This window comes from Oryza sativa, chromosome 6, assembly GCF_034140825.1.
Source record: "Oryza sativa Japonica Group chromosome 6, ASM3414082v1".
Taxonomy (NCBI): Eukaryota; Viridiplantae; Streptophyta; class Magnoliopsida; order Poales; family Poaceae; genus Oryza; species Oryza sativa.
The window spans coordinates 29,174,138-29,192,328 of NC_089040.1; the positions used below are offsets into that span (position 1 = coordinate 29,174,138).

At 42.3% G+C, this 18,191-nt stretch overlaps 1 protein-coding gene and 1 long non-coding RNA gene across 3 annotated transcripts; both read left to right on the forward strand.

The window, feature by feature from the left end:
* Positions 1-4,168: 4,168 nt before the first annotated feature.
* LOC107277565 (uncharacterized) lies at positions 4,169-4,836 on the forward strand. Its single transcript, XM_015786934.1, has 2 exons — positions 4,169-4,501; positions 4,708-4,836. The coding sequence occupies exons 1-2, from the start codon at positions 4,169-4,171 to the stop codon at positions 4,834-4,836; spliced, it is 462 nt and encodes a 153-aa protein (XP_015642420.1).
* An 8,133-nt stretch (positions 4,837-12,969) lies between these two features.
* On the forward strand, positions 12,970-17,374 carry LOC107281373 (uncharacterized). Of its 2 annotated transcripts, XR_010741851.1 has the most exons (3): positions 12,970-16,032; positions 16,766-17,032; positions 17,124-17,374. It is a non-coding gene; the product is annotated as an uncharacterized lncRNA (long non-coding RNA). The 2 variants fall into 2 exon arrangements; XR_001546693.3 differs by having other exon boundaries at positions 12,970-17,032.
* The last annotated feature ends 817 nt before the right edge of the window (positions 17,375-18,191 follow it).

Sequence of the window (18,191 nt, forward strand, 5' to 3'; positions counted from 1 at the left end):
TAGAGTGGAGATTAAATTTCTGTAAATTTCAAATTTCAGACAAAGTTTTGAACAAGCCACATTCAGTATTTTTCCTTTGTTGGACTCCAGAATGCTGAATGAGTGCACACTCAACATGCAGCTGAGAAACAAACAGATGTTCTAATCATCTCATCGAGGTGGTTGATCATATCATGTATCTCAATGTATTTGGAGCAGCGTTTGGAGCAAAATGCTTGCGTAGGTGTGCAGACCTTCATTTCTTTAAAAAAGGAAGACAAGAACTTCGCCTCATATATTGATGAAGAAGGAGTAACGGAGTACAGAAAAATTTTACATGGTTTGGGAGTTATAGTCGTTCCCAGACCTCAGATTTGAGCGTTGAGCGTTGTTCTCCCAACGGATGTAACTCTGGAAGATTCTTTGCCCCTGCTGAAAACCAGAGCTTTTGTTCCTCTTTGATTGTCCTCAGGATGTTCGTAGGGATGTGCAGACGTTCCTTGTGTTCGCCCAGTTCTTCAGCCGATTCTCTGAATACTGGCACCCAAAGTTCTTGTGCTTGCTCTGTCTTCTCATTTTGTGTCACCGGTGGCGTTAGCAACTTGGTAACTCCTAATACCTTCCATGCCGGAACTAATGGGTTTGAGGACGAGCCAGCGAAGGAGAATGATGAAATAGTGAAGTTGAGGAGAAGGAGGAGGAAGAAGATCCAGCATCCTACTGCAGTACATCTCACTCAAGCCATATGCAAGTTTATATAAGGTTGGGGGTGAGGTTGATGAGTCGAGTAACGATGGTAGGTACAGAGCCCCACTACTTTGCTCTCTGCTAGTAGTAGAAAGCAATCTGAACCATTGATCTCATTTCATTGAATGGTTTGGATCTATTTATATTACCACCTCAGTTAGTGGTAGTGAAAACATGGAGGGACATTATTGTCCAAGAAAAATATGTGCGGAAGGGTATAATTGCTATTTCGCAGTGACTAAACATTGTTTTTTGGATTTTTATGGAATATGAGCGATGCCAGCACAATGAAGGCCATAGATCGAATTAGCCCCCCAAAAACATAAATGATAGTTACTCCTAATCATGGTATTAGTAAATAACTAATTACCCCTAATAATACTGATAGCACAATACTATCAGTAGAGAACACCGGAACATCGCTCGGTAGATGAGATGGGCGGATGAGTTCATTTTTTTTCCACAAGAGCATGGCGTTCAACGAAGCGTATTGCGCTCGGAGAATCTGGTTCAGAGGGGTTTGCTCTGAATGTTCAGGCTGCAGATCAATGTATCACTCTGAGCATGCATATTAATTAAAGTTGAGTTAAGTACACTATGACTGTGATTATGTCAGTCATTTATTTCAGTTCATTATCTTTAAAAAGGCCATGACTTCATTATCCAAATTTGTATTTTCCTTCACAATTTAGTTTTGTAATATCTTTGATTGCATTTAATTTGCTACTCATTTCAGTTCTTTCTTCTTCCCAAGAGGCCAAGATACCTGAGTGATTGAATTGATTTCATGCTACTACCTCTTGTCTCAAATTCGCCACTCGGCATGTAAGCGCTGTTGATACAACCTACTAGTTTGGAATCAACAACATGCAGCTTTTGTGTCTTCAAGCAGTCTGAGGTTGCTTGAGCAGCTCAGTTGCAGTGAGGCCGTGAATCAAGACACGCCCAAAGCTTGAATTGGAACCCCCACAACATGCTACTCTCAAAGTACTTCTTCAAGCAAATCGCTGCCTACTTCATCTCTTAAATCTTCAGCGAGTTGAAAGAATTCTGGGCTGTCCTATCTCCCGGTACCTCCCATGTCATCAAGCCAAAGCAATTGGATTTGAATATGCTGGGTGATTTCAGCGAAAAGGAGTAGGAAGAAGAAGAGGAACATCATCTCTGCTCATTTAGTCATTTCTTGCATGAATCCTTCTTGCGACGGATGAAACTCATGAAAGGATGGCAAGGAACAACTGTATATAAAGAGGTGAGAATGCGAGATGAGAGACTATCTAGGTTGGTGTGTAAATTTGGGTGGGTGGATTCTTCAGGCTTAAAATCTCAGGATTGCTCTAAAATTCTGGAGTAGAAGGAAATTGATGCATTTTGGTACAGAGAGCATGGATTATGGACAAGGTTAGCTGGAGGTAGTTGCTCTTTTTCAGTCTTCAAGTATCCATTCAAATAAAAGTTCAGGTTAGTGAAGCGTAGGTTAGCACCGATAATTTTTTTCAGTTTAGATGGATCCCTTCAGATTTGTCGCTTAATTACTTTCATGATCCCGACTCATATTTCACAGGTGTTTTATGTTTGTGTTTCTCGTGTATGCCTAGTAATCATTTTCATGGAATGACTAGCTGACTAGGTTTGCTCAACATTTTTTTGTTGCATTGGATACAGCACAACTAAAAAGCTGTTAGAGAAGAAAACTGAAGAGAGCAATTGAGGAACCAATGTTTTTCTAATAATGGATTTAAATAAAATCCGGCCTCTACGTTCCAAGAGACGTGCTCTTCTGGGAAGACAACTGGATCCAAGGGTCATCAATCTACACCCTTGCGCCGGCTGTGCATGCAGCGGTCGCAGCAAGAACGCGGAATTGCAGGACGGTTCGCGAAGCACTCCAAGGTAGAACATGGATCCGGGATATATCTGGGGCTTTGGGAATCCAAGCTATCCTAGAGTACCTTAGCTTGTGGACATCTTTGCAATCCTTGGATGCCCTATCGGAAGAGTCGGATTCAATCATCTGGAGATGGGAGTCGTCAGGAGAATACTCAGCTCGCTCAGCTTATCAGTCCATGTTTGTGGGGAGGGTCCAATTCCAGGACAAGCCTATCTGGGGGTCATTAGCACCGCCCCGATGCCGCTATTTCCTGTGGTTAGTGGCACTAAACAGATGTTGGACGGCCGATCGTTTGCGGAGACGGGGTTTACCACATCCTGATCGGTGCGTCCTGTGTGATCAAGGTGACGAGACGATTGATCATCTCCTGGTCGCATGCCCGGAGTCACGTCAACTGTGGTGGTTCGCACTCCGAGCAATTGGTTTGTCGGACATACTGCCATTCAACGAACCCTCCTTCCTCTTATGGCTTTGTGACAAGAGAGTGAAGGTTGCCAAAGCTCAGCGACGAGGATTTGACACCATTGCACCTTTGATAGCTTGGACTATTTGGAAGGAGCAGAACAACAGGGTCTTCAACCAACAGCAAAAGACCTGGGTCTAAGTGGCAAAGGTGATGGCGGCCGAGGCCGAGCTTTTGGCGCTTAGCGAACGCGGCCATGCTGGAGTTACCTCTACCGACCACGGAGTGGCGGTCGCAAAATTTTATAGGAGATTAGGCCTTAGATTTTGTTGTCCATCCGGTACCCTGTCCCCTTCTTTATTTTCATTTTCAAAACTCTGTAAATAATCTTTATTTCTCTTAATACAAAGATGCGCATCTTGCGTATTCCCAAAATAGCGAGGAACCAATGTACAGGGGAAGGAGCAGCAGAAAAAACAAACTGAAAAGAAAAAAAACAGTGAGTACTGAGTACATAAATACTCCATGGCACGGGGAAACTCGTCGTCTCATTCGTATGGTTCTTCTCCGATGAACTTCTGGGAATCTTAAGATATTTATTTCTCAAGTAGTATAGGAAATCCGAATGCCGCTTTTATTTCAGGGCCCCCTAACATTTCGGGCTTCAAAGATTCTTGTACTCTTACATGCGCTTCTTCAGCTCAGCAATCTTCAGGAGAAATTAAAGCAAAGAAACCACTGCTAATCAATTCTGGACCGGCTGTCAAAGAAAGTGGTCGGTTGGAAGCCTAAACTGCTTTCTCCTGACGGCCGACTGCGTTTGATCAAATCGGTGCTTACCGCCTTGCCAGTTCACTTCATGTCTGTGCTCATTCTGCCAAGGTGGGCAATCAAGGATTTCAACAAGAAGTGTCGGGCGTTTCTGTGGAAAGGGCAAGAAGAAGTCAATGGTGGACACTGCTTAGTGGCGTGGGATGCTGTCTGCGGTCCGGTGGAATGCGGGGGTTTGGGAGTAAAAAATCTAGACCTCTTTGGTCAAGCCCTGCGGATGAAACGGCTTGTTAGGCAGTTGGAGCAAAAAGGAAGGCCGTGGACCCTGTTTAACTTGATCAGTCCCGACAAACGACATCAATGGTCTGTTCCAATAAATGGCGGTTTTTCAGGTGGGGGATGGGAAAGATACCGATTTTTGGAGGGAAAATTGGTTGCCGAGGGGCTGCATCTCAGTTTCCTCGCCCACGCTCTTCACTTACCTGGGCAGATCGAAGCTGACTGTGGTGGAGGCGCTCAGACAGCATCGCTGGGTGCGCGACATCCGTGGGTCACTCTCCGCGGCGGCGCTATCAGAGTATCTGAACCTGTGGGATGAAATTCAGGAGGTGCAGCTACAGGATGATGTCGACGATTCCATCAGATGGAGACTAACTTCCAATGGGACTTTCTGCACGGCATCTGTGTATGAGCTCTTCTTTGCCGCGCAGGTGAAGTCCCAAAGCGCGGAATTGATCTGGCAAACAAGGGGCCCGTCCAGGATCAAGTTCTTTATGTGGCTCATCACTAAGGGGAGATGCTTGATTGCGGATAATCTGCAAAAAAGAGGTTGGCTGCATGAAGATGGTTGCGTCCTTTGCAATGGTGATCAAGAGAGTTGTGACCACCTGCTGCTTCAGTGCCCTTTCTCAAACAGGGTCTGGGGTTTAGTGAGAACATGGATTGGAACATCCTTTCCCCTACCTGGGGAAGACAACTGGGAGTTCGCAGATTGGTGGATGAAGGCCAGAAGCTGTTTTCAGACGAGATCCAGGGGTGCTTTTGATTCCCTCTGTCTCCTAATCTGCTGGTTTGTGTGGCGAGAGCGCAACTTCAGAATTTTTGAACAGAAAACGCGAACGGCGTTAGAACTCTTCAGAGATATCAAAGATGAAGTTGTAGTGTGGAGAGAGGCCAACATTTTGAGAGAAGTCGGCTAAAGGTCCCGCCTTTGGCGGTTTGCTTCGTTTTTCCTTTTCTTTCTGTTCTTCTCGACTGTTTAATGTCGATTTGTAAAACTTTTCATAACCTCTCCTGATCCTTAATACAATTTGGGCAGCCTGCCTTGGGCCGTCCCGGCTAAAAAAAACCACTGCTAATCAATCGGTGGATTCTTAGGTGACGCGACGAGGCAGCTCCTTATGTCTCTCGATTCCTTCCATTCCAAACTAGTATGGCCTAAATCAACGAGTTATCCAATTGAAAAGAGAGAGAAGGATGAAGATCGAAGAGGGCATACATGCATGCAAAATTATACATCCTCCCAGCAATGGAGGACAGGAGAAGAAAGAATGTGCCGAATAGAGAGGGGAGCCAATGCTAAGAGAAGGATGTGTAAACTGTAAATACATGTGTGTATAAACTGTAAATAACTGAGTACCTGAATGACCGATTCAAGCTCAAAATGCAGGAGTAAGGTAGATGAGAACATATAGGGAGTGAAGAGAAGTGATACATGCTCATCACATTCTACACTGGCAAGATTAGGTGGAGGAAGTTACTACCACTTTCCAAGCTGCAGAATTTGCAGATCGACCTGATAATTCGTGTACAATAGTTGTGATTAGTAAGGCACTAAGGTCATGTGTTTATGCATGTATGCGTGGAAGGTCTAATTCTCTCTATCAGACCTTAATGAGGAGTGGAAAATTTCTATATTTCAGACAAAGTTTATACATGACATACGAAATTTCGTTGAACATGTCTGCTTCTTTGAAGCTGAATTGTTCTGTTTTCATGCACAAATGAGTGTGCACTTGGCATGCATCGAGAAACAAGCAAACAAATGGTGGTCGACTTTGGCAGGTTGGCCAACGGTGACACTAGAGGTTTGTAGTTTCTACCATACATCTCCTTGTATTTGAAGCTGCTTGTGCTAGGATGCTTCTGCCGCTGACAGTCGTTCCCATTCCTGAAGACGTTCTAAGTTTCAGTCTCCTTCCTCCGCCAATTCCCCGAACAGATAATGCAGGAAGGACAGAGCTCACTATGCCCTCCCAACTTCTAACAGAAAAAAAATTTGTGCCTTAGTTACTCCCTATACCTCCCATACCAATTGTTAGACTATTTGGGCTTGAAGCATAGACATCGTGAAGAGTCCTTGAAGGAAAAATAGGAAGAAGCTGAGGAGAAGAGGAGGAAAGAGACCTACCATTTATCCTACTGCACATCTCACTCAAGTTACCCTCACCCACCTACTTCTTCATCACGCAGCAACCATCGCCTCATTCTAATTTAAACTTACATATTTGGGTTTAAAGTAGTTTAGTGGTTGCAGTAATTTGAGTATTACCTAAAGGTCCTAAATTTAAATTTACATAGAAGCGAATTTCAGATTGGGTTATTTGAGAGCTAAGTTTCCTGTTTGATATATTAAGTTCCTAGTTTAAAAAGACTACATGTATCCGGTTGCATGTAGAGGCTGGGTTAAAAAACCCTTTTCTAAAAAAAATGGACTTAAAGTACTATAGGGCTGAGGAAGAGGAGGAAATAAGACTCGGGCGATGAATGGCCAAACAGTGAAGGTATACTCAAATTTATACCCAAACAGTGGAGGTATACCCAAATCACGATTGTATTATACTATTATACTTATATATATCTATCAAATTTATAGAAGAAAACTTATCGATAAATATATAGCTAGCCCAACTTGAAATTCATGCCAACACAGCGGCGAAATGTACTGCGCTTGAGATGTTCATGAAGCTGCGCATCTGATCGTTGATGTCTCGTATGTCTACTAGTCTTATGTTCAGAGAATGCTGAATTAATGACCATGGCAAATTTATCCCATTGCTTCAGAAAGAAAGCAAATGAAACGATGTTGCCATATCCTTCTTTTTGTTCCATGTCATAAAGCAAACCGGTAGATACTATAAAATCAAAAACGTAAACTTCCAATGCTATATAACCAATTTTGCCTTCTATATTTCCATTTCCACTTAGTCTGACGTGTTGTGTTAAGAGAGGTGTGAACTAGTATATGCCTACATATGAGACGTATACTTCACTGGTGACATCATGCTTCGATGCTACAGATTTACATGAACATGCAAAATTGCGTGCATATTACAGTCAAGACAAGTATTTCAATTCATTTGAAGAGCTGATTCTCTCCGGTAGACCTTTGATCCAATGGAGTAAATTTCTGCCTGTTCAGATCTCAGACAAGGTTTATACATGACACGTGAAATTTTTTTGATAATATTGTTTATTTATAGTTAACTCTTTAATTGGTTTTTGGTCGAGTAGGTAGCAGGGTTTGAATTATCGATATGAAAAAAAATTTAGGGGACACCGATAAATGGGATTATCGAAAATATCATAATTTTATTAACGATAAGAAAAAAAATTTCAGACAAAATCTGTAAAAAATTGGCTCAATTTGTGGAAATCAACTATATTGTATTTAAAGCATTTGGTATAAAAAACATATATAATATGTAAATGACCAGGATAAGTGCAAATAATCATGTAGGCAGTCAAAGATCATAGTGCCACGCATGAAAAATTAGAAAAAGCCAATTCGGTATCCACTAATAAACCCGAATTTTGGAAATTTCGGTCCATGTTTCAGCGATAATGTGAACCCTGGTAGGTAGTATATGCTACAGGCATTCAGCCAAAAACTTACCACAATCCTTCAGAACATGCTTGCCCACCAATCACATTGTGCAATTCATTTGATTTGTCTCGTCTGCAGTGTATCTCGATCTATCTGAAGTTGCATCTGCAATCCTTTCTCATGATTACTGCCTACATAAAGCAAACAACCCACAGCTTCTTTAGCACATCAATCTTCACTGCAAACTAAAGATAGTGCCTTTGTGACTTCCAATGCCTCCCGTTCCGGACCAATATGGGCTGATAGATAGACCGATATGCCAGCGGAGGAGGAGGACAATAATGAAGAAATTGAAAGGAGAAAGAAGACCCACCCACCCTACTACAGTCTACACATCTTACTAAAGTAAGTGGAAATGTAAATAAGGTTTTGAGACCAGAGGTTGTTGTGCTGGATTTTTTACATATTAGATCTTTTTAAAAGTTTATTTTTACAAATAGAGTCATATTGGACCATGGCACTAATGATGTTGGTGTTGCGAAGAGGATCTGTTTCCACAATAAGTTTTTAGGGGGTTTATTTGTAAAATAAGTTTTTAAGAAAGTCTAAAATGTGAAAAATTTAAGGTTGCTGTGTATAATACAATGGGTACGTGGGTGAGACTGAGTTTTGCATGAGTAATTCAGGCTTCAAATGACAAGAAAATGAAATGTATTATGCTGATAGGTTATTATTTCCTTCGTTTCATATTATAGATCATTTGACTTTATTTTTTGTTAAAACTCTTTACGTTTGACTAAATTTATAGAATAAATTAGCACATCTACGATACTAAATTAGTTCTATTAAATTTAACATTGAATTTATTTTGATAATATGCTTGTTTTGTATTAAAACTATCAGTATATTTTTCTACAAACTTAGTCAAACTTTAAGAATTTTAACTAAGAAAAAAAATCAAACAACAATTTACACATTAATTAATACTATCAACCAGATTATTCATATTCTCCTCTTCTCGTTGCTGCAATTACTAATCATTCACCACCGACGCGAAGAGAAAGGAACATATGAGTGTACGACAAATCAAAGCCGCCATCCACCGTACCTAGTGGAACAATTTTGCAAGATGTCTTCAACTGCTGACCAGACACATCTGGTTGCCTCTATGTACCTACCACTGACAGTTAAAAGCAACCAAATGAAAAATTGTTCCTTAACATTTGCTTGTCCAGCATATTTGCTTGTCCTGGTGCTTCCCATGCCGATTGGCAAGCTGGTTAGTGATTAGCTCCATGATCGAGTGAACTGAAAAGTAAATAGCTATATGTTCTTTGTTCTTGGTGATGGATTTCTGATCTCAAAACCAATACATTTGCAATTGCGCTGTTAACATTTTGTGATGATGAAGAGGACGAAGATCCAACAACCTCCTAGTAAGTTAGTGATTCCCAATGCCTCCCGTGCAGAACTAATATGGGCTGACTGACAGATCGATAAGCCAGCGAAGGAGGAGGACAGTGATGAAGAAATTCAGAGGTGAAACAAGACCCTACTACACAGCTCACTTAAGTTGGTGGAAATGTAAATAAGGTTGAGAGACTAGAGGTTGCTATGCTGGATCTTTTTTACATATTTGATCTTTTTGAAAATTTATTTTACAAATAGAGTCATATTGGACCTTGGCTCCAATGATGTTGGTGCCGTAAGAAGGATTTATTTCTGGAATAAGTTTTTTTTTAATAATAAGTTTTCAAGAAGGTCTAAAATATAAAAATTCTAAGGTTGTTGTGTATAAAGGTAGGTGGGTGAGACTGAGTTTTGTAGGCGTTGGACTTATGGCTCGTTTGCATAATGGGGGCTCGTCCAGAAAAATCAAATCTGCAGCCGTGTAAAGTTATCGACACATCATGTTCTCGTTCAGGCCTATCATGGGCTATCTAATAATTAGCGTGTGCACATATGGATAAGTGTGTATGGTGGTGTGTAAGTTGAGTGCATCATTTTCACCCCCTTTTAAAATAAAGCTAGTAGGATTTTTTTTAAAAAAACAACAACTCTTTTTCATGGTTTTGGAATATCAAACACTGTTCAACGACTGATCCCAAGGTAGGGGACAATCGGAACCTCGAGAATTCCAATTGCTTCGGAATGACTGCCGCGTGCTGGCAGTTTATTCGAATGGCCTTCCCCAGAATGCTGAATGCCAACAGATCGCTGCGACAAACTCCCTTGTATCTTGTTGAATGCTCCATCTATGTGCTCATGTCTCCAGTGTAGAGCCCGGCAATGATAAGGTTAAATCCTTGTTCCAGTTGTATCACTCTGAAAGCCAACGAACCATGGCTATGAATGTTCCATTTGATCCTAGCTTGATCGTGACATGCTCATGCATCTGTATCTCCTGACAACTCCCATGCCAAAAGCCAGTGGATTTTAGCTGATCAACGAGCTGATCAGCAAAGAAAATGGAGGATGAAGAAGAAGAACAAGGCATCTAAACATGATGCATTCTCCTGGTAATGGAGGGTAGGATAGCTTAGGAGGAATAATGCATGTGAATAAAATGACTGGGTAGCTGGGTTTCGTTGGGTTTGAGGTTTAAAATGATAGCAATTTTACTGTTCTTGAGTAGGTATCATGAGTTAAAAAAATTAGTGTAAAATTTAGTACCTCATAGTATATAGGTACTAAATTTACAATAGAAAAAGTGGTACCTCCTAAAAACTATAAAATTGCTCTTAAAATGATGGGAGCAAAGATGAGCGAGAGAGCATAGAGGAGTGAAGACAAAGTAGATAGACAAGTGATGGTTTTCGCACGTACCAATATGTACTACATACACTTACTGGGTGCAAAGAGTTAAAGCATTCCTAATCATTCAAATGCACTATCTTTCGTTAATAAGAAAAAAAAAAGGATATGTTCAGACTGCAAGTCGATATGAGCTTTAAAGATTAAATTTAAAGAAATTTCATGGTCATTAAGTGTAACGCCCCGCTTTTCGCGAAACGTTAAAAACTAACTAGCTAGGTGGCCTGCACAATTACGCGGCTAGCACCCAAACAAAATCATATATTTTTTTAGTATGATTTTTACTTAAAATTTATTAAATAGTTATCTCATTGTCTTAAGACTTTGAAAGACGAAACCTTATCATCCTCAAGTTTCTAATTATATAGTTTTTAAAAGTCACACCAATTGCTACCCCTTATGTCATCTCCTTCTTTATTTGCTTGCTCGATCTACCATTATTTCTATTCATTCTTTTTGGAACCTTTAAAAATTGGATTTTAAAGTTTTTAGAGTTTATTGTCACATTGGGTTTCATTTTTATAATTTCAAAATGTCCCGTCAAACGTTGCCATTATACTCCTCTACGGCACGTCCACTGTCTCTTCTCTTTATTGTCATTGAGATTTTAAAAATCAAACATAATTATTGTTTGGGTTCATTTTTACTTTCTAAAAGTCCCGCCAAACCATCAGTGGCTTTGCCATTGTACTCCTCTACGGCTCGCCCGCTTTCTCCCTTCTTTATTGTCATTGAGATTTTAAAATTGAACATGATTATCATTGGTTTTTTTTTTACTTTTTGGAAGTTCCAAACCTTTAAAAATTGGACTTGTAATTTCATTTTTTATAACTTTTAGAAGTCCCATCAAACGATGCCACTATGCCCCTCTACAGCCCGTCCGCCGCCAACTCTTTGTTGTTATTATGATTTTAAAAATCGTACATAACTATCATTTGAATTCATTTTTTATTTTCTAGAAGTCCCGTCAACTGTTGGCGGCTCTGCAACTATACTCTTATACACCCCGCCCGCTGCTTCTCCTTTTTATTGTCATTGAGATTTTAAAAATTGAATATGATTATCAATGGGTTTTTTTTATTTTCTAGAAGTCCCGGCAACCGTCTTACTCTTTTGCTTCACAGCATGCCTGACGTCCCTCCTTTTAATTGTCATTAGGATTCTATTCGGTGTTTTATTAACAATTTTTATATCTCGTATCAACCGCTACCACTCTACTCCTTTATAGGCATGTTACTTAATTTATCTCGTCATGTGTTTTAGATGGTCTTTTCTTTCAATAATCTTTATTTTTATCACAAATTTTAGTTATTTATAAATTGTATTCCTAATTGAAATCTTATGTTTCTTTTTCAAATTTCAGAATTTTTTTAAAAAAATTAGTTAATATCGTATAGTGTTCTTTTAATGTTTTTATTTTTTATTTTCAATTTCAGTTGTTTTAAAATTGTATTCCTACTTGAATTTTCTTTTAGTTTTTTCTAATTTTAGATATTATTTTATTTTTATTCTCAATTTTAATTAATCTCATATTGGGTTCTTATATGAATTCTTCTTTCAATATTGCTTATTTTTAATTCTGAATTTCAGCTAATTCTAAATTGTATTCCTTCATGAACTCTTCTTTTATTTTCTTTTGCTAATTTCGGATTTATTTATTTTTATTTCAAATTTTAATTAATCTCGTATTGGGTTCTTATATGGACTCTTCTTTTATTATTCCTTATTTTTAATTCCGAATTTCAGCTATTTTTAAATTGTATTCCTACTTGGACTCTCATTTCCTTTTCTAATTTTGGATTTTATATTATTTTTGTTTTTAATTTTGATTAATCTTGTATTAGATTCTTATATGGAAACTTATTTCAATATTCCTTATTTTTAATTCCGAATTTCGGCTATTTTAAATTGTACTTCTACTTGGACTCTCCTTTTCTTTTTTCTTTTCTTTTTCTCTGATTAATGTGGGAATTTCTAGCTCCCGCAGCGAACGTGGTACCTCCTTTCAAAGTTATTTTAATAATATAATAGATTTGGCAAAATCCTATATGCGAAAATTTTTCTCTTTGTGTGCGAGTCTAAGTTGTGCCAAGATCTCAATTCAAATTCCCGTCGTCCCCTCTCATCGATATCAAAATCCCCCGCCTCAAGATTTCTATTCCGATTCAAGGTTCCAAAATCTAATTCCGAAACTCAATTTCTTCCCTTGAATCCTCGCCAAATACTTGTCCTCGCTCCCTGAAATATCAATTCTCATTTTGAACCTCTCCCTTGACCTCTCCTTGACTCCTTGAGCCCTTGTGTGCAAATTCTCCAATTTAGATTCAAATTTCAAATCCCAATCCAAATTCTCTCCAACTAAAATTCTAAGCAAAAGTCTAATTTGCATCCCTCGGGTTTGTGGGCCGAATCCCCTCCCTCGGCCCATCTCTCCCCCTCTGCCCTTCTCTCTCACGTGCGCCGCACGTGGTCGCTCAGCAGAGCTGAGAGAGGAAGAGAGCTCTCGCCTCTCTCCCTTTTCTCTCCCTCTCCGTTCGCTCTCTCTCCCCGGCGCCGATTCCCGCCGACGCCGCTCAAATCCGCACCGCCTTCGCTCATTCCTGCGCGCTCGCGCGTGGCCGACCGCCCGGTTGCCGCCGCGTCAAACCCTGGCGCGCATTGCCGCTCCACGCCGCACCGCCCACAGCGTCATCGCCCGGCCCCGATGCTCCATGCCGCATCCTTCCAAAACCAAGAGACAGAGCTCGTGCCCCTCTCTCTCGTTCTCACATCCTCCTTCTCTCCCTCCCCAAAACGGCATGGTCAAGCTCCCCTTTCCCCCTTCTTTTTCTCCTTTTTCCCAACCTCAGCCACCGCACCTCCTCTGCCACCGCCTGGCCGCTTGCGCCCGTGAGCGCCAGCCGAGCTAGCGCGACCGCCAGCTCGCACCCTTGACCGCCCTATGTCGGTTCCTTCCCTTCGAAGCCCCATCCGCGCCTATAAAGCCCACAGCCGAGCCCCTCCTCCTCTCGATCCCTCCCGCTTCACTCTCCACCGCTGCCGCGCCATTGTTGCCGCCGAACCACCATCGCTCGTCGCCGGCCCTCCTCGGTGCTCCTCCGTCCCATCCGACGACGGAAACGGATTCCCCGAGCCCCGGAGATGCTCCCGCCGCCTCGAATCGAACCCTCGTTGACCACCGGCGATTCCCCTCTTTTGCCGCCGCCGACGGTCGCCGCCGCAATCCGCCGCCATAGGACGTCCTCCGTCGCATCCGAGCCGTTTACTCGCTTCCTCTCGTTCCATCCCTCCTCCCGGTGTGCTTCCTTTTTCCGTTGAGGTCGCACCTTGCTCCGGTGAATGTCGCCGCCGTCCGCCGTCCATCTCGGGCACAACCTTCGGCCTCCTCCCGCTTGCCAACGTGGCAGCCACGTCGGCTTGACCCGGTCACGCCGATCCGGTCGGCCCCTCCCTCCGTTTTCCCTTCTGTGCTCGCGGTCCACGACAAGCCGTGCGGCAGCACGTGGGCCCACCTCCTCTCCGTCCACCCGGTGCACCAACCCCACCGAACCCTAGCGCCGCTACCCGCGTGCGCCTCCCCCACCGTGAGACAAGCCGCCGACATGTGGGCCCCATCCCGGGACCCTGCGTGGTGGACCGCCGTCCACCCGGTTGGCCTCTCTCGCCCGCGCCCCTTCTGTTGGGCCGCCTCCTCGTGGCCGCGCCGGCCCAATGGCTCGGCCGAGCCGCTAAAATCCTTTGGGCCGCGCCCAAGCGCCTGAGAAAGTCTGAAATCTGCCCCTCCTTCTTTCTTTTTCAGAAAGGGTTTAGTTAAATCCTTTTCCTTTGATTAGAAAATTCATTCAACCTTAGAAAATCCATATCTCCCGATCCGTAATTCCGATTGACCCCGTTCCACTTCCAATAATTCTGTAAAATTGAGATCCATCTAAATAGTCTAAATAGGGTCTTTCTTTTGATCTTTTGTTTAGGTTTTTGATTGTTTGCGTATAGTTGCGATTGCGGATTTTCATCAATCAAGGATTTCTCGAAGATTCGTGAAGCTTCGTGAAGATCTTGAGCAAGGCAAGTCACCCTTTGACCAATTGCTCCTATAATTGAAAAATCATTATTATTTTGTTTGCAACTTGCATTATTAGAATCACTCACACTTAATTTGCTTAGCCTCGGTTTGCGTGCCAAACCAACAAACCTACCCAGTAGTCGCACTAATTCCTGTAGGCTGTACTACCTTGATTTCTTGTCGCTCCACCCTTGTGGTACTTCGGTATCCGTGCTCTCTGAGCGCGAATACCAAATATCCCACATACACCGTTGATTGTCGAAAACTTGGGAAATGGATTTGAGAAGCCTTGAAAACCCGACACGTGGTGTCGGCGTGTTTGAAAATAAAATAGTTTGTGAAAACTCGCGATGCGGGTGCCGTGCCAATGTGACGTTGTCCCGTGTTCGCATATAAGGACCGATTCCTGTGGGAAACTCATCGAGCATAATCAAAGTGCAACCACAAGGTGGAATGGGATACCCTGGCTAAGTAACTAGTCGGTTCAGGGAAACCTCGCATACCAATAGTTGGGGAACGCCGGGGCGGGGTCGGTTGGAGCCAACCCGGGTTCCTGGTAAAGCAAGAACGCTTGCCAGATTACCGATCGAGGTGGTTGGAGTTTGATTTGTGAAAACTAAAATGGCCTATATTTATGTGAGGATTTGATCCTTCTATGTGGCATGAGGTAACCTTGGGTCGGCTTGGGAAAGGCTTTGTTGCGAACCTCCGACACCGACGGGTGTTCGGAATAAGTTCGTATCTTGTGGGTAAAGTGTACCCCTCTACAGAGGTTAACTAACTGTTCGAACAGCCGTGCCCACGGTCATGGGCGGATGTGAGGTGGTTCCTGTTGCGTAGATTTGTTTGCCTGTACTTTGTGAAAAGTTGTTGTGGTGTGGGAATCGTAACCAGAATCAGCCTATGTGGCAGATGGATCACCTGAGTGGTCAGAAACGAATCTGTGTGATTCGGGATGTCTACGGGCATCATAGACTAGGCTTCCCGAGTGGAAGCGGTTTGTTGTGCTGCTGGGCAGCTGGACTCTGGGAGTCCGAGAAAATGAAAAAGGCTCTGGGAGCCAATTAATCAAGTGAAAATGGCTCTGGGAGCCGATAAGTAATGATTTGACCCGGGAGGTCGATACATTACCAATTGAGTTGTTGAAAAGCATCTCTTAAGTCGATTTGAGACGCAAGTATCTTTTCGATCCAAACTTAAAAAGAAATAAATCACTTAGTGATTTCAAAAGTGGTTTCAAACAAAGGATTTACAAAACAACCTTGCCTCTCTTCCAAGCTTGCATTAAACACCTAAATTCCCGTGACTTGCTGAGTACGAAAGTACTCACCCTTGCTCTATATAAATATATATAGTTCCTCCGCCCTGAAGAGAAGATGAAGTGAAGTGAGGAGTAGGGTTTCGTCCTGGTTACCAGCCGTCGCCTGTGGTGTTGGGTGTTAGTCCGTTGGTTCCACTACTGCTGGTGTTGTTGGTGTTTCCTCGTCCGTGTCGTCGGTTGCATTCTCGGGCTGTTCTGAGTTGCAACCTAAGTTAAGGTAAATAAGTCCTCTATTTATTTTAAGGATTGCAATGATTCATATTTATCACCGTGGGTACCAGCGCTATGTCCTGGGACTGGTACTGAGATCGCGGTTTCGCAGGAAGCGGTTCGCGCTGTTTTTTCTACAGCACGCTCCTGTCAGGTGCCGTTGTACGACGGTGCCGGATTGGGGTGTGACATTAAGAAAGTACCCTGTAAATACCAAACTCTTAGGTATTTTGAGGTACTAAGTTTTACATATAAAAATAATTTTAGACAGGTTAGACCATGCATGTAGGCATGCCTGCATTACGCATGCCTTTTGTTCTTGACAGGCTAAATTTCTTCACCATTACCTTGATCAGTGTCAGTGAACAAATTCATCAGACAAAGTTTGTACATCACGCAAGAAAAAATTCTGGCAATATTGAAATCGGTCGTACTCCACTGGCGAGATTAGGTGCAGAAAATTACTAAGCTGCAGAGTTGCAGATTGACACCTGAGCAGAGGTTATGTATCTATCGGATGCATCATATGTGTGCAAATTAGATTCAAATTAGTTTTCTCTCTGCCTTACCTTGACCAGGGGTAAATTAATAATTTCCATACGTTTAAATCTCAGAAAAATAGTATACAAGATATATAAAAAATTCCTTAACAGCATCGCTCCTTTCTTTTAGCAAATTGAAGCGCGATGAGAAATAGTGCCTCTTTGCTGAACTTTTTTTCTTTTTTGGCACAAGTGAAGCATGCACCTAGCTAGGATGCTTCGACAAACTAATTAGCAGCCAGATACTGCCATCGTCGCAAGCTTGGCCACAAATCGCCTCATTGGGATCTCAATCTATTTGAACCTCCTACGTACATGGCGTGCAACTGAAAATCTGAAATGCTCCTTCAGACATCCAGCTTGAAGCTCCTGTAAAGTGGATGTTTTTAGGAGCATTTCAGTTGCCCATGCTAGCCAGAGGTGTCTGGAGGAGCTTCAAAGCAAATGTCTGCAGGAGCATCTCAGGTACCATTTTGACCTTACAAGTTCCTATGCCCTTCTTCAGCTGATTCTCTTGGTACAGTGATGGAAGATCCCCGCGCTACTGTTTCTGTAGGGTGTTCCATCACAAGCTGAATTCGCGCCTGGGTAATTCCAGATACCTGCCATGCCATGTCGCTCAAATGGGCTTGAGGCCTAGAGGGCGAGCTAGCGAAGGACAAAGGAGGGGAAATCGAGGAGGTGGAAGCTAAGACTCAGTATACAATTGCACATTTCACTCAAGTTGTATGCGAGTTTAAATAAGTTCGAGGCAAGGTTCTTGCGTGATGAAGGGTAGGTGGATGAGATAATTTTGCGTGTGGATAAGGTCTGGTTTAGTTCCCAATTTTTTTTCCCAAAAACGTCATATCGAATATTTGGACAAATGCATAGAGCATTAAATATAGATAAAAACAAAAATTGATTGCACAGTTTACATGGAAATCGCGAGACGAATCGTTTGAGTCTAATTAGTCCATGATTACCCATAAGTGCTACAGTAACACATATATGCTAATGACGGATTAATTAGGCTCAAAATATTCGTCTCGCGGTTTCCAGGCGAGTTATGAAATTAGTTTTTTCATTTGTGTTCGAAAACCCCTTCCGACATCCGGTCAAATATTCGATGTGATAACTAAAAATTTTCTTTTCGCGAACTAAACACACCCTAATTCAATGGTAAACTAATTAATGAGTAAATAGGACCAGAACTAGCATGACCTTGTGAAGATGCTAGCAAGGCCCGGTGTAGGAAGGCTACTATAGTACTGGATAGAGATGACGCATAAACGCCTGCAGGGCTGCATACTAGTTTATTTTCCATCTATTGGTAAAAGAGTAGATAAGAAAATAACTAAAATTGTGATTAAGCAGGCCTCAAAGAGACCGCGCGAACCCGTCCCACCTGCATCCATAGTAGTGACCTAATCCATGGGGCCAAACGGATAGTGATATTTCACAGGGCTGCTTATAGAAAATGACGCACACCCACTAGGCAATACTCCATCTGTCAAAAAAAAAATCAACGTAAATTGTATTTGACATAACCTAGTACAATGAATCTGAATACGACATGCGGGCAATGTGGAGAGCAAGTGGGCCCCACATCCTGCCACACAAGGAAATTTCTCCCGTGGTAATA